Genomic DNA, 24490 nt, shown 5'->3' with positions numbered 1-24490 from the left:
ACTATCACAACACCAGAGTCAAGTACTGGACAATACTACACATATATACTTGTTACTACACTATCACAACACCAGAGTCAAGTACTGGACAATACTACACATATATACTTGTTACTACACTATCACAACACCAGAGTCAAGTACTGGACAATACTACACATATATACTTGTTACTACACTATCACAACACCAGAGTCAAGTACTGGACAATACTACACATATACGGTATACTTGTTACTACACTATCACAACACCAGAGTCAAGTACTGGACAATACTACACATATATACTTGTTACTACACCATCACAACACCAGAGTCAAGTACTGGACAATACTACACATATATACTTGTTACTACACTATCACAACACCAGAGTCAAGTACTGGACAATACTACACATATATACTTGTTACTACACTATCACAACACCAGAGTCAAGTACTGGACAATACTACACATATACGGTATACTTGTTACTACACTATCACAACACCAGAGTCAAGTACTGGACAATACTACACATATATACTTGTTACTACAGTATTCCGATATACCGTATTGTTGACTCTGTATCAAGATATATTATAATATTCGTGATAAAACTCATGTACTCCTTCAGGTCTCAGTCACACATGGAACAGGACACTTGGGAGATGTTGGGTCAGTTTCATGCATTTGCTCAGCATGACTGTGTGTGTAGCTTGTTTTGTGTAGTTACTGTTGTGCGTCTCACTGGTTCAAGATGATATTTTAAAAATAAAAATATTTCTTTTACAAAACAAAAGTATATTTAATTTTGGCAGGAAAAGCAAATACCTTTTATAAATTCCTCAAATAAAAGCAGATTCTTGTGTTGATCATGACTCCATCTTGACCTTCGACCTGAAACTCTCCTGAATCTTTGAGTCGTTGAACGACTCGAGCGACTCGATGACGAGAGTTTGTCGTGACATCGTTGATCAGCTGCTGAGTCGTGACATCATCGTCTATTTACGTGGAGCTGCTCACACGTTTGAATTTAGACGCGTTCGCATTTCTTTGCTGCTTGATTTGGCCTCGGGCACCAAACCAACATTTAAAGACTCGACCTTTGAGTCACGAGTCAATGACTCGGTTCCACTGTTTCATTGTTGAATCTAATGTTGAAGAAAATACAAACTCGCTGCTGAAAAATAACTTTAACATCTGCAGTGACGTCGAGATTCCACCAGAGGGCGCCTCGACAAGCGTTTGTGTGTGTGTTTGTGCTTGTGTGTTTGTGTGTTTGTGTACTAACGTGTGTCTTGTGTCAGTTTTTAGGCTGCATGGTGTTTCTGACTCCATGCATGGCAGTTGCATGACGGCGACTCTTGCGCGACTGACGACACACAGCAGCAGCCATGGCTCAGACAGGTAACCTCACCTGAAGAATCACTGACACACAACCAAAGACACACACGTACACAACCATCACCTGAAGAATCACTGACACACAATCAAAGACACACACGTACACAACCATCACCTGAAGAATCACTGACACACAACCAAAGACACACGCGTACACAACCATCACCTGAAGTATCACTGACACACAATCAACGACACACGCGTACACAACCATCACCTGAAGTATCACTGACACACAATCAACGACACACGCGTACACAACCATCACCTGAAGTATCACTGACACACAATCAACGACACACGCGTACACAACCATCACCTGAAGTATCACTGACACACAATCAACGACACACACGTACACAACCATCACCTGAAGAATCACTGACACACAACCAAAGACACACACGTACACAACCATCACCTGAAGAATCACGGACACACAACCAAAGACACACATGTACACAACCATCACCTGAAGTATCACTGACACACAATCAACGATACACATGTACACAACCATCACCTGAAGTATCACTGACACACAATCAAAGACACACACATACACAACCATTACCTGAAGTATCACTGACACACAATCAACGACACACATGTACACAACCATCACCTGAAGAATCACTGACACACAATCAACGATACACATGTACACAACCATCACCTGAAGTATCACTGACACACAATCAAAGATACACATGTACACAACCATCACCTGAAGTATCACTGACACACAATCAACGATACACATGTACACAACCATCACCTGAAGTATCACTGACACACAATCAACGACACACACGTACACAACCATCACCTGAAGTATCACTGACACACAATCAAAGACACACACGTACACAACCATCACCTGAAGTATCACTGACACACAATTAAAGACACACACGTACACAACCATCACCTGAAGAATCACTGACACACAATCAAAGACACACACGTACACAACCATCACCTGAAGAATCACTGACACACAACCAAAGACACACACGTACACAACCATCACCTGAAGAATCACGGACACACAACCAAAGACACACATGTACACAACCATCACCTGAAGTATCACTGACACACAATCAACGATACACATGTACACAACCATCACCTGAAGTATCACTGACACACAATCAAAGACACACACATACACAACCATTACCTGAAGTATCACTGACACACAATCAACGACACACATGTACACAACCATCACCTGAAGAATCCCTGACACACAATCAACGATACACATGTACACAACCATCACCTGAAGTATCACTGACACACAATCAAAGATACACATGTACACAACCATCACCTGAAGTATCACTGACACACAATCAACGATACACATGTACACAACCATCACCTGAAGTATCACTGACACACAATCAACGACACACACGTACACAACCATCACCTGAAGTATCACTGACACACAATCAAAGACACACACGTACACAACCATCACCTGAAGTATCACTGACACACAATCAAAGACACACACGTACACAACCATCACCTGAAGAATCACTGACACACAATCAAAGACACACACGTACACAACCATCACCTGAAGAATCACTGACACACAATCAAAGACACACACGTACACAACCATCACCTGAAGTGTCACTGACACACAATCAACGACACACACGTACACAACCATCACCTGAAGTGTCACTGACACACAATCAAAGACACACACGTACACAACCATCACCTGAAGTGTCACTGACACACAATCAAAGACACACACGTACACAACCATCACCTGAAGTGTCACTGACACACAATCAAAGACACACACGTACACAACCATCACCTGAAGTGTCACTGACACACAATCAAAGACACACACGTACACAACCATCACCTGAAGTGTCACTGACACACAATCAAAGACACACACGTACACAACCATCACCTGAAGTATCACTGACACACAATCAAAGACACACACGTACACAACCATCACCTGAAGAATCACTGACACACAATCAAAGACACACACGTACACAACCATCACCTGAAGTATCACTGACACACAAACAAAGACACACACGTACACAACCATCACCTGAAGAATCACTGACACACAAACAAAGACACACACGTACACAACCATCACCTGAAGTATCACTGACACACAATCAAAGACACACACGTACACAACCATCACCTGAAGAATCACTAAGTATTCCTAACGGAGGATTAAACCAACAGGAAAGAAAACAACTTAAACCTCGCGATCAAAGTTCAAAGTTCATGTCAAACTTAAAGTCCAAAAAAGGCAGCAACCAGTGAATCCAAAGTAAACCTCATGTGCTCGGATAGTTAGTTAGTCCTCCTGCATCGTGCTTCTGTCCTGCGTCTCACCTGTTTCCCCAGGTGTCTCTGCTCACCTCACTCTTCCTCCCTCACCTCACTCTTCCTCCCTCACCTCACTCTTCCTCTCTCACCTCACTCTTCCTCCCTCACCTCACTCTTCCTCTCTCACCTCACTCTTCCTCTCTCACCTCACTCTTCCTCTCTCACCTCACTCTTCCTCTCTCACCTCACTCTTCCTCCCTCACCTCACTCTTCCTCTCTCACCTCACTCTTCCTCTCTCACCTCACTCTTCCTCCCTCACCTCACTCTTCCTCCCTCACCTCACTCTTCATCCCTCACCTCACTCTTCCTCCCTCACCTCACTCTTCCTCTCTCACCTCACTCTTCCTCCCTCACCTCACTCTTCCTCCCTCACCTCACTCTTCATCCCTCACCTCACTCTTCCTCCCTCACCTCACTCTTCCTCTCTCACCTCACTCTTCCTCTCTCACCTCGCTCTTCCTCTCTCACCTCACTCTTCCTCTCTCACCTCACTCTTCCTCCCTCACTCTCACTCTTCCTCTCTCACCTCACTCTTCCTCTCTCACCTCACTCTTCCTCTCTCACCTCACTCTTCCTCTCTCACCTCACTCTTCCTCTCTCACCTCACTCTTCCTCTCTCACCTCACTCTTCCTCTCTCACCTCACTCTTCCTCTCTCACCTCACTCTTCCTCTCTCACCTCACTCTCACGCTTCCTCTCTCACCTCACTCTTCCTCTCTCACCTCACTCTTCCTCCCTCACCTCACTCTTCCTCTCTCACCTCACTCTTCCTCCCTCACCTCACTCTTCCTCCCTCACCTCACTCTTCCTCCCTCACCTCACTCTTCCTCCCTCACCTCACTCTTCCTCTCTCACCTCACTCTTCCTCTCTCACCTCACTCTTCCTCCCTCACCTCACTCTTCCTCCCTCACCTCACTCTTCCTCTCTCACCTCACTCTTCCTCTCTCACCTCGCTCTTCCTCTCTCACCTCACTCTTCCTCTCTCACCTCACTCTTCCTCTCTCACCTCACTTTTCCTCCCTCACTCTCACTCTTCCTCTCTCACCTCACTCTTCCTCTCTCACCTCACTCTTCCTCTCTCACCTCACTCTTCCTCTCTCACCTCACTCTTCCTCTCTCACCTCACTCTTCCTCCCTCACCTCACTCTTCCTCTCTCACCTCACTCTTCCTCTCTCACCTCACTCTTCCTCCCTCACCTCACTCTTCCTCCCTCACCTCACTCTTCATCCCTCACCTCACTCTTCCTCCCTCACCTCACTCTTCCTCTCTCACCTCACTCTTCCTCCCTCACCTCACTCTTCCTCCCTCACCTCACTCTTCATCCCTCACCTCACTCTTCCTCCCTCACCTCACTCTTCCTCTCTCACCTCACTCCTCCTCCCTCACCTCACTCTTCCTCCCTCACCTCACTCTTCCTCTCTCACCTCACTCTTCCTCTCTCACCTCACTCTTCCTCTCTCACCTCACTCTTCCTCTCTCACCTCACTCTTCCTCCCTCACCTCACTCTTCCTCTCTCACCTCACTCTTCCTCTCTCACCTCACTCTTCCTCCCTCACCTCACTCTTCCTCCCTCACCTCACTCTTCATCCCTCACCTCACTCTTCCTCCCTCACCTCACTCTTCCTCTCTCACCTCACTCTTCCTCCCTCACCTCACTCTTCCTCCCTCACCTCACTCTTCATCCCTCACCTCACTCTTCCTCCCTCACCTCACTCTTCCTCTCTCACCTCACTCCTCCTCCCTCACCTCACTCTTCCTCCCTCACCTCACTCTTCCTCTCTCACCTCACTCTTCCTCCCTCACCTCACTCTTCCTCTCTCACCTCACTCTTCCTCTCTCACCTCACTCTTCCTCCCTCACCTCACTCTTCCTCCCTCACCTCACTCTTCATCACTCACCTCACTCTTCCTCTCTCACCTCACTCTTCCTCCCTCACCTCACTCTTCCTCTCTCACCTCACTCTTCCTCTCTCACCTCACTCTTCCTCTCTCACCTCACTCTTCCTCTCTCACCTCACTCTTCCTCCCTCACCTCACTCTTCCTCCCTCACCTCACTCTTCATCCCTCACCTCACTCTTCCTCCCTCACCTCACTCTTCATCCCTCACCTCACTCTTCCTCTCTCACCTCACTCTTCCTCTCTCACCTCACTCCTCCTCTCTCACCTCACTCTTCCTCTCTCACCTCACTCTTCCTCCCTCACCTCACTCTTCCTCTCTCACCTCACTCTTCCTCTCTCACCTCACTCTTCCTCTCTTACCTCACTCTTCCTCCCTCACCTCACTCTTCCTCCCTCACCTCACTCTTCCTCTCTCACCTCACTCTTCCTCTCTCACCTCACTCTTCCTCTCTCACCTCACTCTTCCTCCCTCACCTCACTCTTCCTCCCTCACCTCACTCTTCCTCCCTCACCTCACTCTTCCTCCCTCACCTCACTCTTCATCCCTCACCTCACTCTTCCTCCCTCACCTCACTCTTCATCCCTCACCTCACTCTTCCTCTCTCACCTCACTCTTCCTCTCTCACCTCACTCTTCCTCTCTCACCTCACTCTTCCTCTCTCACCTCACTCTTCCTCCCTCACCTCACTCTTCCTCTCTCACCTCACTCTTCCTCTCTCACCTCACTCTTCCTCTCTTACCTCACTCTTCCTCCCTCACCTCACTCTTCCTCTCTCACCTCACTCTTCCTCTCTCACCTCACTCTTCCTCTCTCACCTCACTCTTCCTCCCTCACCTCACTCTTTCTCCCTCACCTCATTCTTCCTCTCTCACCTCACTCTTCCTCCCTCACCTCACTCTTCCTCTCTCACCTCACTCTTCCTCTCTCACCTCACTCTTCCTCTCTCACCTCACTCCTCCTCTCTCACCTCACTCTTCCTCTCTCACCTCACTCTTCCTCCCTCACCTCATTCTTCCTCTCTCACCTCACTCTTCCTCCCTCACCTCACTCTTCCTCTCTCACCTCACTCTTCCTCTCTCACCTCACTCTTCCTCTCTCACCTCACTCTTCCTCCCTCACCTCACTCTTCCTCTCTCACCTCACTCTTCCTCTCTCACCTCACTCTTCCTCCCTTACCTCACTCTTCCTCCCTCACCTCACTCTTCCTCCCTCACCTCACTCTTCCTCTCTCACCTCACTCTTCCTCTCTCACCTCACTCTTCCTCTCTCACCTCACTCTTCCTCCCTCACCTCACTCTTCCTCCCTCACCTCACTCTTCCTCCCTCACCTCACTCTTCCTCTCTCACCTCACTCTTCCTCTCTCACCTCACTCTTCCTCTCTCACCTCACTCTTCCTCCCTCACCTCACTCTTCCTCCCTCACCTCACTCTTCATCCCTCACCTCACTCTTCCTCTCTCACCTCACTCTTCCTCTCTCACCTCACTCTTCCTCTCTCACCTCACTCCTCCTCTCTCACCTCACTCTTCCTCTCTCACCTCACTCTTCCTCCCTCACCTCACTCTTCCTCTCTCACCTCACTCTTCCTCCCTCACCTCACTCTTCCTCCCTCACCTCACTCTTCCTCTCTCACCTCACTCTTCCTCTCTCACCTCACTCTTCCTCTCTCACCTCACTCTTCCTCTCTCACCTCACTCTTCCTCCCTCACCTCACTCTTCCTCCCTCACCTCACTCTTCCTCCCTCACCTCACTCTTCCTCCCTCACCTCACCTCACTCTTCCTCCCTCACCTCACTCTTCCTCTCTCACCTCACTCTTCCTCCCTCACCTCACTCTTCCTCCCTCACCTCACCTCACTCTTCCTCCCTCACCTCACTCTTCCTCCCTCACCTCACTCTTCCTCCCTCACCTCACTCTTCCTCTCTCACCTCACTCTTCCTCCCTCACCTCACTCTTCCTCTCTCACCTCACTCTTCCTCCCTCACCTCACTCTTCCTCCCTCACCTCACTCTTCCTCCCTCACCTCACTCTTACTCTCTCACCTCACTCTTCCTCCCTCACCTCACTCTTCCTCCCTCACCTCACTCTTCCTCCCTCACCTCACTCTTCCTCCCTCACCTCACTCTTCCTCTCTCACCTCACTCTTCCTCTCTCACCTCACTCTTCCTCCCTCACCTCACTCTTCCTCTCTCACCTCACTCTTCCCCTCACCTCACCTCACTCTTCCTCCCTCACCTCACTCTTCCTCCCTCACCTCACTCTTCCTCTCTCACCTCACTCTTCCTCTCTCACCTCACTCTTCCTCTCTCACCTCACTCTTCCTCTCTCACCTCACTCTTCCTCTCTCACCTCACTCTTCCTCCCTCACCTCACTCTTCCTCCCTCACCTCACTCTTCCTCCCTCACCTCACTCTTCCTCCCTCACCTCACTCTTCCTCCCTCACCTCACTCTTCCTCACTCACCTCACTCTTCCTCTCTCACCTCACTCTTCCTCCCTCACCTCACCTCACTCTTCCTCCCTCACCTCACTCTTCCTCCCTCACCTCACTCTTCCTCTCTCACCTCACTCTTCCTCTCTCACCTCACTCTTCCTCTCTCACCTCACTCTTCCTCTCTCACCTCACTCTTCCTCCCTCACCTCACTCTTCCTCCCTCACCTCACTCTTCCTCTCTCACCTCACTCTTCCTCTCTCACCTCACTCTTCCTCTCTCACCTCACTCTTCCTCTCTCACCTCACTCTTCCTCCCTCACCTCACTCTTCCTCCCTCACCTCACTCTTCCTCCCTCACCTCACCTCACTCTTCCTCCCTCACCTCACCTCACTCTTCCTCCCTCACCTCACTCTTCCTCTCTCACCTCACTCTTCCTCCCTCACCTCACTCTTCCTCCCTCACCTCACCTCACTCTTCCTCCCTCACCTCACTCTTCCTCCCTCACCTCACTCTTCCTCTCTCACCTCACTCTTCCTCCCTCACCTCACTCTTCCTCTCTCACCTCACTCTTCCTCCCTCACCTCACTCTTCCTCCCTCACCTCACTCTTCCTCCCTCACCTCACTCTTACTCTCTCACCTCACTCTTCCTCCCTCACCTCACTCTTCCTCCCTCACCTCACTCTTCCTCCCTCACCTCACTCTTCCTCCCTCACCTCACTCTTCCTCTCTCACCTCACTCTTCCTCTCTCACCTCACTCTTCCTCCCTCACCTCACTCTTCCTCTCTCACCTCACTCTTCCTCCCTCACCTCACCTCACTCTTCCTCCCTCACCTCACTCTTCCTCCCTCACCTCACTCTTCCTCTCTCACCTCACTCTTCCTCTCTCACCTCACTCTTCCTCTCTCACCTCACTCTTCCTCTCTCACCTCACTCTTCCTCTCTCACCTCACTCTTCCTCCCTCACCTCACTCTTCCTCCCTCACCTCACTCTTCCTCCCTCACCTCACTCTTCCTCCCTCACCTCACTCTTCCTCCCTCACCTCACTCTTCCTCACTCACCTCACTCTTCCTCTCTCACCTCACTCTTCCTCTCTCACCTCACTCTTCCTCCCTCACCTCACCTCACTCTTCCTCCCTCACCTCACTCTTCCTCTCTCACCTCACTCTTCCTCTCTCACCTCACTCTTCCTCTCTCACCTCACTCTTCCTCTCTCACCTCACTCTTCCTCCCTCACCTCACTCTTCCTCCCTCACCTCACTCTTCCTCTCAAAAAGTTATTTTGTTTGAACTAAAAAAAACGTTCTTTAATTAAAAAAAAAGTGTTAAAAATAAATAATTATATTAAAATAAATGCCAAAAACCTTTTTTTTAATTTAATTAATAAACAAGTTTTTCTTTCCTTTTGTTTATAAATAAAAAAGTTGAAAAGTTTGTATCTTTCCAGAAATATTTTGGTCAGTTTTTAAAGGAAAATATAACTTTTGTAGAAAATAATAATAAAGGAATAATTTTTTTTAAAGTTTGACACGTGTGTTGAACTATTGTCTGACTACACACAAAACGTGTGTGTGTGTGTGTGTGTGTGTGTGTGTGTGTGTGTGTGTGTGTGTGTGTGTGTGTGTGTGTGTGTGTGTGTGTGTGTGTGTGTGTGTGTGTGTGTGTGTGTGTGTGTGTGTGTGTGTGTGTGTGTGTGTGTGTGTGTGTGTGTGTGTGTGTGTGTGTGTGTGTGTGTGTGTGTGTGTCAGACAGAACTCTGTGTAGAGGTCAAGGGTCAAGAGCACCATAAGTAACGACGTCTGACTCTGGTACGAACCATTAGCTCGTCGCACACTGTTGTGTTTCTGAGCTGCGAGTGTGAGTCCAGCTGTGTGTGTGTGCGTGTGTGTGTGTGTCTCGACTGAAGGAGTCGCTTGTTCTTCTGACTTCATGTCGACGAACATCTTCTTCACCCTCCTGCGCCAAAACATTACGACCACCTGAGCAGTCGTTGCTTCAGTCAGTTTGAATGTTGTTTGTTTTTCAGTCTGAGGAGGTTTTTGTTCTTCGTGTTCACAGGAAGTGACACGTGTTCACAGGAAGTGACACGTTTGTCTCAGAAACACTGGTTGTTAACGTTGGCAGCAGAAGTTCGTCTGGAGATTATTGTGTTGATCGACGGCAGCTTTTGTGAGGGTCTTGACTGAGGAGCAGGAAATACCAGGGTGTGTGTGTGTGTGAGGTCGACTACACACACACACACACACACACACACACACACACACACACACACACACACACACACACACACACACACACACACACACACACACACACACACACACACACACACACACACACACACACACACACACACACACACACACACACACACACACACACCACAGTCTGAGAACAACTACACATTATTTGCTGCTTTTACAGGTTTTCAGGTTTTCCAGTCACTTTGTGTTGATCCGTGAAAACATTTCATTTTATTATTTTAAGTGTTTTTGGTAAAAAATGTCAAACGACACGAGATCTGAGGAGAAAAGACTGAACTTTCAAAAGGAAAGAAGAAAAAATATTATTTTTCTAACGTTAAAAATAAAAAATAAGCAAAAGTATTACTTTAACAAAAAACAATAACAATTAATATTTTTGATAAAATAAAAAAATATAAGCGACAAAGTACAATTTCACATGAAAACATGAAAAGACAAAACATTACTACTAAATAAAAAAAGGAGGAACAAAAAAAGTTACAACAAAATAATAAAGTTGATCATTTTTTTTAAAAGAAAATATTACTTTGTAAAAAATAACAAAAGCAGAAAAGTTTAATTTTACAATGAAAATATACTAAATAATGACTTGGAAAAGTTAAAACATTACGGGGTTAAAAAGTATTATTTAAAAAGTATTTATTTTCCATGACAAATATTTTATTATATACATTTAAAAAAATAAATAATGTAACCTAGTAAAATGTGAAAGTGATAAATAACTCTTGATGATCGTATTTTATAAAATTTACAGGAAATAAAACGATGATAATAAAAATAAATATATTTTTTTCAGGCGTTTTACCATCTGGATCCATAAATAATTTGAAGATTTGTTTCTCTGTGGAGCAGAACCGGTTGTTGTTGTTCTTGCGTCAGTATGTTGTGCAGTTTAGTCATTAAATCCAACAGATTACGCTGATAAATAACGAGCTGCTTGGCAGAGGTCTGCACTCGTTGGAGTTCTTTTCTAGTTACATTTATGGTTACAATTATTTCTAAAAAAACAAAACAAAACTATCACATTTTTTTTTTAATTTAATGTGTTATTTTACTGTTATTCTGAGTCCGGCTCTTCTTCAGGTGCCGCCGTGGATCAGTTTAAGTGTGAAAATGATCCGATAAAGAAGTTCGTAAAAAAGGCAACAATGAGTCGCGTTCGTAACTCGAGTCGAAGACAAACAACTGCTCGACGGATTTAGACTCGCAACCTCGTTTTTCTGCTGCCGTGGATGTTTTGGAGCTTTTGTCAGGAGCTAAATTTAAACTGGACCGAGTCGCCGAAAACTGCAGGAATGTTGCTCTTTTCAAACGTCTTGGAAGATTTGAGAGTTTTTTGGATCTAAAAATGGATTCTTGTCTGAATCTGTGTCTTTGGTTCTCGATGTTCGAGCCTCAAGTGTTTTTTCTGCTGAAGATTCTTCTGGAAACGATCAAAACTCTCGAGTCGCACAAACAAACACTATAACATTTACAAACATCATCGACGTTCAACACTGAACTACACAATATTTATGTCTTCGACTCAAAAACGGTTTAATTGATTAATTATCTTTCGATGACGATGAAAGTTGACGATTGTTTCGGTAAAATCTGTGAAAATCTCTATGACTTTAGTCGACAATTGTATCTTTATATTGATTTATACGTTTAAATGGAAAGAACAAGATATAAAACGAATTAAAATGTTAATAAACTAAACAAACTTTTAATTAAAACTTCAGTCTTTAATACAAAACCAATCAAAACGTGTTTTTAATCCAAATAAAATGATGTTTTTTAATCTAATAAACGTATATAAAGGAAGATCTTAAATCAAACGTTGAAATAATAAATATAGAAATAAACTTTTTTTAGTGAAATTTTGAAAAGTCGAGCACAAACAATTTAGCCCCAAAAATAAAAGCTTCTGTTTAAAGAAAAGATTAACTTGAGTATTGTGTAGATATTTTCATCATACTTTGAAATAAAATTGTCTTTAAATTTACAATTAAGACGATATATATTCACAGCAATTTGTTCATTTTTGTGTTGTAATTATACTTCCCGACGCTAGATGGCAGCAGTAGTTACAGTACGTCCTCCGCAGCTAATGAATCAATGAAATCCTGTGAGATCCTAGCGATGACTGAGGACGAGAGGATACAGTGAGTCCAGCAGCTTTTTTTTTTAAAGCTGATGTTTGGACATATTTTGGTTTGAAAACAAATGAAAGTAGTTACAACTTCAAGAGTCATGTGGTCTGTAAATACTACAATACCAGAGTCAAGTACTGGACAATACTACACATATATACTTGTTACTACACTATCACAACACCAGAGTCAAGTACTGGACAATACTACACATATATACTTGTTACTACACTATCATAACACCAGAGTCAAGTACTAGACAATACTACACATATATACTTGTTACTACACTATCACAACACCAGAGTCAAGTACTGGACAATACTACACATATATACTTGTTACTACACTATCACAACACCAGAGTCAAGTACTGGACAATACTACACATATATACTTGTTACTACACTATCACAACACCAGAGTCAAGTACTGGACAATACTACACATATATACTTGTTACTACACTATCACAACACCAGAGTCAAGTACTGGACAATACTACACATATATACTTGTTACTACACTATCACAACACCAGAGTCAAGTACTGGACACTACTACACATATATACTTGTTACTACACTATCACAACACCAGAGTCAAGTACTGGACAATACTACACATATATACTTGTTACTACACTATCACAACACCAGAGTCAAGTACTGGACAATACTACACATATATACTTGTTACTACACTATCATAACACCAGAGTCAAGTACTAGACAATACTACACATATATACTTGTTACTACACTATCACAACACCAGAGTCAAGTACTGGACAATACTACACATATATACTTGTTACTACACTATCACAACACCAGAGTCAAGTACTGGACAATACTACACATATATACTTGTTACTACACTATCACAACACCAGAGTCAAGTACTGGACAATACTACACATATATACTTGTTACTACACTATCACAACACCAGAGTCAAGTACTGGACAATACTACACATATATACTTGTTACTACACTATCACAACACCAGAGTCAAGTACTGGACAATACTACACATATATACTTGTTACTACACTATCACAACACCAGAGTCAAGTACTGGACAATACTACACATATATACTTGTTACTACACTATCACAACACCAGAGTTAAGTACTGGACAATACTACACATATATACTTGTTACTACACTATCACAACACCAGAGTCAAGTACTGGACAATACTACACATATATACTTGTTACTACACTATCACAACACCAGAGTCAAGAACTGGACAATACTACACATATATACTTGTTACTACACTATCACAACACCAGAGTCAAATACTGGACAATACTACACATATATACTTGTTACTACACTATCACAACACCAGAGTCAAGAACTGGACAATACAACACATATATACTTGTTACTACACTATCACAACACCAGAGTCAAATACTGGACAATACTACACATATATACTTGTTACTACACTATCACAACACCAGAGTCAAGTACTGGACAATACTACACATATATACTTGTTACTACACTATCACAACACCAGAGTCCAGTACTGGACAATACTACACATATATACTTGTTACTACACTATCACAACACCAGAGTCAAGTACTGGACAATACTACACATATATACTTGTTACTACACTATCACAACACCAGAGTCAAGTACTGGACACTACTACACATATATACTTGTTACTACACTATCACAACACCAGAGTCAAGTACTGGACAATACTACACATATATACTTGTTACTACACTATCACAACACCAGAGTCAAGTACTGGACAATACTACACATATATACTTGTTACTACACTATCACAACACCAGAGTCAAGTACTGGACAATACTACACATATATACTTGTTACTACACTATCACAACACCAGAGTCAAGTACTGGACAATACTACACATATATACTTGTTACTACACTATCACAACACCAGAGTCAAGTACTGGATAATACTACACATATATACTTGTTACTACACTATCACAACACCAGAGTCCAGTACTGGACAATACTACACATATATACTTGTTACTACACTATCATAATACCAGAGTCAAGTACTGGACAATACTACACATATATACTTGTTACTACACTATCACAACACCAGAGTCAAGTACTGGACAATACTACACATATATACTTGTTACTACACTATCACAACACCAGAGTCAAGTACTGGACAATACTACACATATATACTTGTTACTACACTATCACAACACCAGAGTCAAGTACTGGACAATACTACACATATATACTTGTTACTACACTATCACAACACCAGAGTCAAGTACTGGACAATACTACACATATATACTTGTTACTACACTATCATAATACCAGAGTCAAGTACTGGACAATACTACACATATATACTTGTTACTACACTATCACAACACCAGAGTCAAGTACTGGACAATACTACACATATATTCTTGTTACTACACTATCACAACACCAGAGTCAAGTACTGGACAATACTACACATATATACTTGTTACTACACTATCACAACACCAGAGTCAAGTACTGGACAATACTACACATATATACTTGTTACTACACTATCACAACACCAGAGTCAAGTACTGGACAATACTACACACTTGTTACTACACTATCACAACACCAGAGTCAAGTACTGGACAATACTACACACTTGTTACTACACTATCACAACACCAGAGTCAAGTACTGGACAATACTACACATATATACTTGTTACTACACTATCACAACACTAGAGTCCAGTACTGGACAATACTACACATATATACTTGTTACTACACTATCACAACACCAGAGTCAAGTACTGGACAATACTACACATATATACTTGTTACTACACTATCACCACACCAGAGTCAAGTACTGGACAATACTACACATATATACTTGTTACTACACTATCACAACACCAGAGTCAAGTACTGGACAATACTACACATATATACTTGTTACTACACTATCACAACACCAGAGTCAAGTACTGGACAATACTACACATATATACTTGTTACTACACTATCACAACACCAGAGTCAAGTACTGGACAATACTACACATATATACTTGTTACTACACTATCACTACACCAGAGTCAAGTACTAGACAATACTACACATATATACTTGTTACTACACTATCACAACACCAGAGTCAAGTACTGGACAATACTACACATATATACTTGTTACTACACTATCACAACACCAGAGTCAAGTACTGGACAATACTACACATATATACTTGTTACTACACTATCACAACACCAGAGTCAAGTACTGGACAATACTACACATATATACTTGTTACTACACTATCACAACACCAGAGTCAAGTACTGGACAATGCTACACATATATACTTGTTACTACACTATCACAACACCAGAGTCAAGTACTGGACAATACTACACATATATACTTGTTACTACACTATCACAACACCAGAGTCAAGTACTGGACAATACTACACATATATACTTGTTACTACACTATCACAACACCAGAGTCAAGTACTGGACAATACTACACATATATACTTGTTACTACACTATCACAACACCAGAGTCAAGTACTAGACAATACTACACATATATACTTGTTACTAAACTATCACAACACCAGAGTCAAGTACTCAATGATACTACACACTTGTTACTACACTATCACAATATATGTTATCAACACATTCTTGACGAAACACAAACCTCTAGATTCGTCTCAATAGTCGTTTGTCAAAGTTTATTTTGCTGTAATTTGCACCAAGTTCTCATGTCTTTAAACACACTCTGGCACAGGAATCTTACTAAACCTACGATGATCTACACTCACACACTAGTGTGTCGAGCAGCTGCTGCTTCAGACTCGTGTCTGTCGCTGACGTCTCTACTTGTCGGGTGTTGATGATGTCATCACCAGCTGTCCGGGGGTCGCTGTGATCACGTCTTGTTGTCGGACTCTGGACTCGTCACAGGCGTCGATGTCGTCATGACGATTGATCCATCAGGACCCGGGTCTCTCTTGAAGGATCCTCCGGGTCTGAGCTCAGACGGGGACTCGAGGGGAAACTGGGCCAAAGGTTCCAGCAACACTGAGCGACTGTTTATCTGCAACAGACTGTTATTGTCCGACCCGCTGGACTCTCAGCCGGGGAGGAAGCGCCGCCTCGCGGCTGCTGATTGGTCGAGGCTCACGTCCAATAGCTGGGGCTCGGTTCACGACACTGGTGTTTTTTTTTCTTCTCCTCCATATGGAGCGAAGGACTGAGAGGGAGAAGCTGGATCTTACTGACACCAGAACCTTTGAGCTGGACTGAGGTGAGCCGTGAGTCAGTGTTTCTAGAGAGTCTTGAGTCGTGAGTTCCTCACATTCCTCGGGTCCAGTGACTCGGGTCCAGTGACTCGGGTCCAGTGACTCGGGTCCAGTGACTCGGGTCCAGTGACTCGGGTCCAGTGACTCGGGTCCAGTGACTCGGGTCCAGCGGCGCTGAAATCACTCGCAGCTGCTGATCAAAGGAGTCGCAAAGGTTTGAGTGACGGATGGAATTTAAACGCTTCGACGTGTCTCTGACCCGCGAGGTCGACCCGACTCGACAGGAACCAGCAGAACCTTCGGCTTCACGGTCGAGTCTGGAACTCGTTTGGACTCGTTTCTGTCGGGTCGTAAAAGTTCTGGTTCTGACGCACCAACAAAATCCTCCTCAGGGCTGAACCCGCTGGAGTGAGAGTCGGTTCTGACCCGAATGATGTTCTGAGAGAAGAATGTCGGCTCGAGAGAAAACTATTTATCAATGATATTTAAACTTTAAAAGTATATCATGAAGAAAACTGTAGTAAAGTAACTACAAAAAACATTAATTTAAAAGAGAATCAAAAAGTAAGTTTTACATAAGTTTTGCAAAAAAACTATAATAATAAAAGAAAAAAAGTCAAATTTTACAGTAAAGTAATAAAATAACTTTTTTTTTCAAAACCATTACTCGGTAAAAAATGTTTTTTTGTTTGTAAAACTTTTTTTATTAAACTTATTTTTTGTACAAAGTTGTATGTTTTTAAAGATGATGTTGTTTTTGCAAAATTAATACTTTTTTTTACTTTTTTCCCTTAATAATGTAGTAGTAGAAGTAATATAAAGGTATTTATCTTCCAAAACAAACAAAAACATGATCTTTAGAAGGATTTTTTAACTTTGTACTAAAAATATTTGAAGTAATAAATACAAAACAAATACTAACCAAAGTATAAGAAAATAAAGCCAAACATTTTGATCATATCCTTGAAGTAAAAACTTTTTTTAAATGTATTTAAGAAATGAAACGAAATATTTAAAATATTTCCCAGTAAAGGAATAGGTTAATAGTATTACTATTGCAAAATACTTTTTAAAGAAAATATTACTTCAAAACAAGACAGTCACTCACAAAATATACAGTAATTTTGATAATGTGCAAAGAACTTTATTTATTTTACTTTGACTTACAAATAACCATCTGGATCTATTGATCATTTGAAGTTTCTTCTCTCGCTCGAGTTGTTCTTTTATTCAGTGTGTTGTGCAACACTATAGTACCTGTAAAGTACCTTTAAAATGTTAACATTTAGTTAAAAAAATACTCTTTAATGTTAACAAAATCTTATTTATATTATTGAACTTTTGTTGAAACACTTGTTTAACTACAGATGAATGTTACGTCTGTCATGTGACCCTCGTGTCGATCCGGTTCAGAATCATTCTCCACTTGTATGGCATCTCACCGCTGCCGCTTTTGGTCACTTTGACACAATAGGTTCATTTGAGAACGTGACCCTCGTGGTCAAGACTGGGTTGATGTCCTTCATCTGGTGTGAGATGATGGTCAGTTGATGGTCTTGTCTGTGTGTTGCAGAGCGAGGTCAGCGATGCCCGGACACGGAGGGAAAGGATTCCGTGGATCCCTACTACGTTGAGACTCCGTACGGTTACCAGTTGGACCTGGACTTCCTCAAGTATGTCGACGACATCGAGCGGGGCAACACCATCAAGAAGCTGAGCATACAGAGGAAACCCAAACTGGCCAAATCCTGGGCCGTGCCGCGGGGCAGCACCGGCGGAGGACCTCACCCCGAATGGGCCTCCACGGACTCCTTGTCCTCTTCCAACAGTGACGGCAAACAGTCTCCTGTCTTCTACACCCCGAGGTCGCAGCTGCCCACCCCGCTGACCCCCACTTTGTCCCGGGTAGCCTGTGACCCGCCGCACCAGCCCACCTACATCGCAGAATCCAAACAGCTGCTGCCGCCTCCTTCCCCGAGGTTGGTCCCGCATCGGAACCCTCTGGTGGAGAAGACCCTGATGGAGACTCGTCTGCGACTTGAGCAAGAGCGTCTGCTCTTGCAGCCTCAAGGTGAGCCCCCGATGCCTCGTCGCCGCCTGGCCAGTTTTGGTGGGATGGGATCCAGCAGCTCGCTGTCGTCTTACTCGGGCTCAGTGGCCATGAGCCAGATCTCACCCAGCACTCTCCAGCCGCTGCCCCTCAATGGCCACTTCTCTAACGGGGACTACAACACATACTACCCTCCATCGATGGGCAGCTCTTTGCGCCACAGCCCCTTGAGCTCGGGCATGGCAACCCCAGTGACCAACGTCAGCCCACTACATCTGCACCAGATCCGGGAGCAGATGGTGGTGGCCCTGAGGAGGCTGAAGGAGCTTGAGGAGCAAGTCAAAACTATTCCCATCTTGCAGGTTAAGATCGCGGTTCTCCAGGAGGAGAAGCGACAGCTAGCTTCTCACTCTAAAAACCAGATCCCTGCGAGCTTCCGCAAACGCTCGTACAGCGTGGGAAGTGCTGACCAAATGGAAAACCCAGGGCCGACCCCAGAGCTGCACATCATGGAGCCAGAAGCCCAGAAGCAGAGCACGCAACAGTTGGAGGAGTTCCGGCGTCTTGCTGCCGAGGTCCAGGCTCTGCAGAAGACGACTCTGGACAATGGTGTGTTTGAAAATCCACCTCCCTCCAACCAGACCCACCAAAAATCCATCGGCACAGTAACCGACGAAAACATGAACAATCTTTCCTTCAGTGGGACTAAAGGACTCTGCTTGCGGGACAAAGCAGTCGGAACCGACCGCAAAGAAACTCGCAGCGTCGAGGTCGGCGTGAGCGAGTCGATGCTGGGAATGACCACTGAGGCAGAGCGGGAGATCGAGCTGCAGCACCAGACCATAGACGGACTCAAGGACAAGATCTACCGCCTGGAAGTCCAGCTCAAGGAAACGACGCACCAGATGGAAATGAGCAAGTTGAAACTGGAGCTCCATGCAGCTGGAGGGTCCAACAAGAAAAGGGCAGACAAAGGCGTGATGGTTCGGCCTGAGATGTACAATGCTTGCGTGGAGGCCAAGGTCCAGGTCCGAAGCCAAGGAGTGGGCGAGGACATAGAGGTCAGAGAGGATATAAAACCTCAGCAATCTGTAGGAGTTTCCTGTCAACCCAGCGTGAGGAGCCTCTCGACCGGCCCAGACCTCCCACTGGACCAGTGGGTCGTTCATCGACGGGTTCCGGTCGATGACAAGTGTGTGGGGGGACGCGTCGCGATGGTGCACCAGCATGTGGGCACGGAGGTCGACCTCTGCGAGGCGGGAGTCAACACAGTGGAGTCGGTCGACACGCTGGCGCTCTGCAAACCCATGAAGGAGTTGAGCAAAGAGTCCAGGTCGGTCGGCTGTGGCGACTGTTCAGTGGACGTCGTCGTCGGTCCGTATAAGACGACCGTGTCCAGGGGGACTGAACCAGAACCGGTCAGCACAGTGGACTCTTCCGTCATGGTGGCTCCCGAGTCAGCAAATCAGGAAACAAATACTGATAGATCAGTGGAGACCAGATCCACCAACACCAGAACCACAGTGCTCGTGGACTCCTCCACAGAAGTGGTACTGACCACCAGCGACAAACACACCAACACCCCCTCGAGCGAGACCAGGACGGTGGCCGTGGGCGAAGGACTCGTCAAAGATGTTCAGTCAACAGCAAAGCTACGTTCCGTTGCTGTTGGGACCACCTCTGACCTGGACCCTCTTACCCTCGCCAACACCACCAGAACCAAAGAGTGCGGAGTTGGACCCGTTAGCGTTAACGACAACTTCTTGGTCGGACTAAAAACCAGGAACATGGCTTGTGGTCCGTCCCCGGCACCTGAAGCTGTCGCCTGCAGCAAAGAGAACGTGGACGTGAAGTCAGAACCTCAAGAAGCCGCTGGTCTGGATCACTACATCGAGCGGGTCCAGAAGCTGCTGCAGGAGCAACAGATGCTGCTGGCGGAGAACTACAGCGAGCTGGCCGAGGCCTTCGGGCAACCGCAGTCGCAGTTCGGGTCCATCAACAGCCAGCTGGTCAGCACCCTCTCGTCCCTCAACACCGTCGTGAAGCACGGCAGCGCCGAGGACATCCTGCTGCAGGTGGAAGGTGAGATTGCAACATCCTGGTCATCCTTTTTTGGGGGGCAGATAAAGTTCAGGGAAAACAATCAGTGAACAGCATGTGGTTGAGAAATCAGGGCCGGACTTTGGACGAGCCCGGCTTGTAAACACAGGACTTGGTTTATCAGGTTTAACTTTTTTATCTGTGACTGAAGACTTTAAAGATTTAAACTCAGTCGACCTGTTTTCTGAGTAAAGATTTCAACACTATCACCCCTGAGCTGATCAGAGTAACATAAGTTGATGTATGACTCGTCTGTCTGGTGTCGAGTCACAGACGCTCAGAATCATTTTTATTTCCATTTTCACTTCAAAACCAACAAATAAGAATTTCTCTCAGTAACGTGTCCAGCATCAAACGTAAGGATACATCTTATTTATCAAGGCCACTAGAGGGCGCTTTCTCCTCTACGATCTCTGGCTCAGAACCGCAAATGCAATTAACATATTTTTTAGCGCCACCTAGTGAGCTCTGTAGTCAAGAGACTGTAGATCGAAGCTTCATCTACTCGTCGTACTGTCAGGACTGTCTGTCAGGTTCTATTATGTAGTTTTGTATTAGTTCCTATTTAGTCTTGTGCTGAGTAATGTTTGGTCTTAAGTTTTTTTTTTGCTGATTGATATTAGTTCCTTTTAGGTTTTTGCTGTGTAATGTTAGGTCATAAGTAAATTTCTTTCAAAGTTTTTGCTGTGTAATGATGGATCTTACGCAGTATTTTGCTGAGTAATATTAGTTTTCATTCATGCTTTTGCTGTGTAATGTTAGGTCATAAGTAGTTTTTAGATGAGTAATATTAGTTCCTATTAAGGTTTTTGCTGTGTAATGTTAGCTCTCTGGTAATTTTCTGCTGAGTAATGTTAATTTCTTTTGAGGATATTGCTGTGTAAAGATGGATCTTCCGTACTATTTTGCTGAGTAATATTAGTTTTCTTTTATGCTTTTGCTGTGTAATGTTGGGTCATAAGTAGTTTTTTGACGAGTAATATTAGTTCCTATTAAGGTTTTTGCTGTGTAATGCCAGGTCTTCAGTAGTTTTCTGCTGAGTAATGGGTCACTTGGGTGTCAACATGAGCTCATTGTTGGTTCAAAACCTTTTTTTTTGTCGTGGTCACGTCTCTTCGCACTTGTTTCTGCCGAGTCATGTTTGTTACGTAAGCTGCCGACACACCGGACGATCGTCATGACGACGACTCGACACTTTATTATCTGGAAGTTCTGTAGGTGGCGCCGAAGAGACTCACGTGATGGTGATAAAGATACAAGTGTTTATGTATATTTATGAAGGTGTGTAACGTGTTTAAACAGTGTATATGTATATATGTATGTATGTGTATATATATATACAGTATATTATAACGTGTTTATTATAACGTGTGTGTGTGTCGTCCAGACAACCATCTCCTCAGCTCTGAGTGTATATATATGTATGTATGTATACAGTATATTATAACGTGTGTGTGTGTGTGTGTGTGTGTGTGTGTGTGTGTGTGTGTGTGTCGTCCAGACAACCACCTCCTCGCCTCAGAGTCTCCAAGGATTCGTCCTGATTCTCTTCCTCTCGACTCGAACTCTGACTCGAGTCTCTCACTCGTCACTGCAGCTCAACAGAAGAGTCGCATGAACCTGCAGATGTCGACGGCTTTACATGGTTTGATCTCTGCTTTACTGTATACACACACACACACACACACACACACACACACCCTTATACAAATACACAAGTAAACCATCGCAGACACACACTAAAAAACAAAATACCTCACACATTCCTACACACATTCCTACCCCCCCCCCCCCACACACACACACACACTCAGACAAGTCTCTGCAGATGTTTCAGGCTCATCAGGTTTTCTTTTTTTTTCAGCCTGTAGTTGAAGTTGATGCTTTTATTTTGAAAGGACGATTAAAAATGTGTCTTTACAGAAAAGTGTATTTTTCTTAAGTAAAAGTACTTTTGATAGAATATAAAAGTGTGGATATATTTCTAAACCTTAGTTAAAAAAATATAATTTACTTGTTAATGTACTATTTAAGTCAAAGTACTTTGCCAGGATAAAGTGCTGAGTCATGGTATGTTGGCGGGAGGAAGCCCCGGGTCAGAGCGAGCTCACAGTTGTCCTGGTGTTTCAGGTCAGAGCCTCAAGTCCATCATGAAGAAGAAAGACGGAAGTCAAGACTCGAGCGGAACCAAGAAGAACCTGCAGTTCGTGGGCGTCAACGGAGGGTGAGAGGAGTGACAGCTGTCAATCAACACGTTACTGATCTCTGCCGCCCTCTGCTGGTGCAGATACGAAACTACGTCGAGCGACGACTCCAGCTCTGAGGACAGCAGCTCCTCTGATGATGAAGAGGAGGAGGAGGAAGAGGAGGAGCAGGAGGAGGAGAGAGGGAGTGTGGAGGAGAAGGAGGGAGCAGAGGACGAGAGCAGGAAGGAGAGTCCGGAGAAGGAGACCAGAGAGAGGTCAGAGGTCACCGGAGTTCTTCTTTAAACCTCTGGTTCTGAAGCTGTTGATGGTTTGATTGATTGACAGGTTTGAACTCAGCGAGAAGATGTTGATGATGGTTTGATTGACAGGTTTGAACTCAGCGAGAAGATGTTGATGATGGTTTGATTGACAGGTTTGAACTCAGCGAGAAGATGTTGATGATGGTTTGATTGACAGGTTTGAACTCAGTGAGAAGATGTTGATGATGGTTTGATTGACAGGTTTGAACTCAGCGAGAAGATGTGGATGATGGTTTGATTGACAGGTTTGAACTCAGCGAGAAGATGTTGATGATGGTTTGATTGACAGGTTTGAACTCAGTGAGAAGATGTTGATGATGGTTTGATTAACAGGTTTGAACTCAGTGAGAAGATGTTGATGATGGTTTGATTGACAGGTTTGAACTCAGCGAGAAGATGTTGATGATGGTTTGATTGACAGGTTTGAACTCAGCGAGAAGATGTTGATGATGGTTTGATTGACAGGTTTGAACTCAGCGAGAAGATGTTGATGATGGTTTGATTGACAGGTTTGAACTCAGCGAGAAGATGTTGATGATGGTTTGATTGACAGGTTTGAACTCAGCGAGAAGATGTTGATGATGGTTTGATTGACAGGTTTGAACTCAGCGAGAAGATGTTGATGATGGTTTGATTGACAGGTTTGAACTCAGCGAGAAGATGTTGATGATGGTTTGATTGACAGGTTTGAACTCAGCGAGAAGATGTTGATGATGGTTTGATTGACAGGTTTGAACTCAGCGAGAAGATGTTGTCGTCCTGTGATGTCATCATTCTTCACCTCGCAGACGTCAAGTCAGTGAGCAGCAAAGATCTGGTGAGTTTCACTTAAATGTTACAAAATATTAGTTTTCTTCGTTTTAATGGTTGAAATAAAAGTTTTCTTTAGTTAAATGTTAAAAAAACACATTTTTATTTCAGTTAAATCTGTAAAAAACATTTTTCCTTCGGTTTTATGTAAAAAAAA

At 44.3% G+C, this 24490-nt stretch overlaps 1 protein-coding gene across 5 annotated transcripts in view; it reads left to right on the top strand.

Moving 5' to 3' along the window:
* The window catches only part of kank1a (KN motif and ankyrin repeat domains 1a), a 73158-nt gene that overhangs the window by 41961 nt on the left and 6707 nt on the right, over positions 1 to 24490 (top strand). For 3 of the 5 annotated variants that reach the window (XM_087813038.1, XM_087813033.1, XM_087813042.1), the window contains 6 exons: positions 1295 to 1394; positions 18441 to 20999; positions 22519 to 22662; positions 23148 to 23241; positions 23305 to 23478; positions 24253 to 24340. In XM_087813038.1, coding sequence (XP_087669164.1) covers positions 1382 to 1394; positions 18441 to 20999; positions 22519 to 22662; positions 23148 to 23241; positions 23305 to 23478; positions 24253 to 24340 — 3072 coding nt within the window. In that variant the 5' untranslated portion in view covers positions 1295 to 1381. The remainder of the gene's footprint in view (positions 1 to 1294; positions 1395 to 18440; positions 21000 to 22518; positions 22663 to 23147; positions 23242 to 23304; positions 23479 to 24252; positions 24341 to 24490) is intronic. The other 2 variants (XM_087813051.1, XM_087813059.1) reach the window with 1 other exon arrangement.

Source organism: Callionymus lyra, chromosome 1 (assembly GCF_982586985.1).
Source record: "Callionymus lyra chromosome 1, fCalLyr1.hap1.1, whole genome shotgun sequence".
NCBI classification, from domain to species: domain Eukaryota; kingdom Metazoa; phylum Chordata; class Actinopteri; order Syngnathiformes; family Callionymidae; genus Callionymus; species Callionymus lyra.
This window is presented reverse-complemented; position numbering and strand designations above follow the sequence as displayed.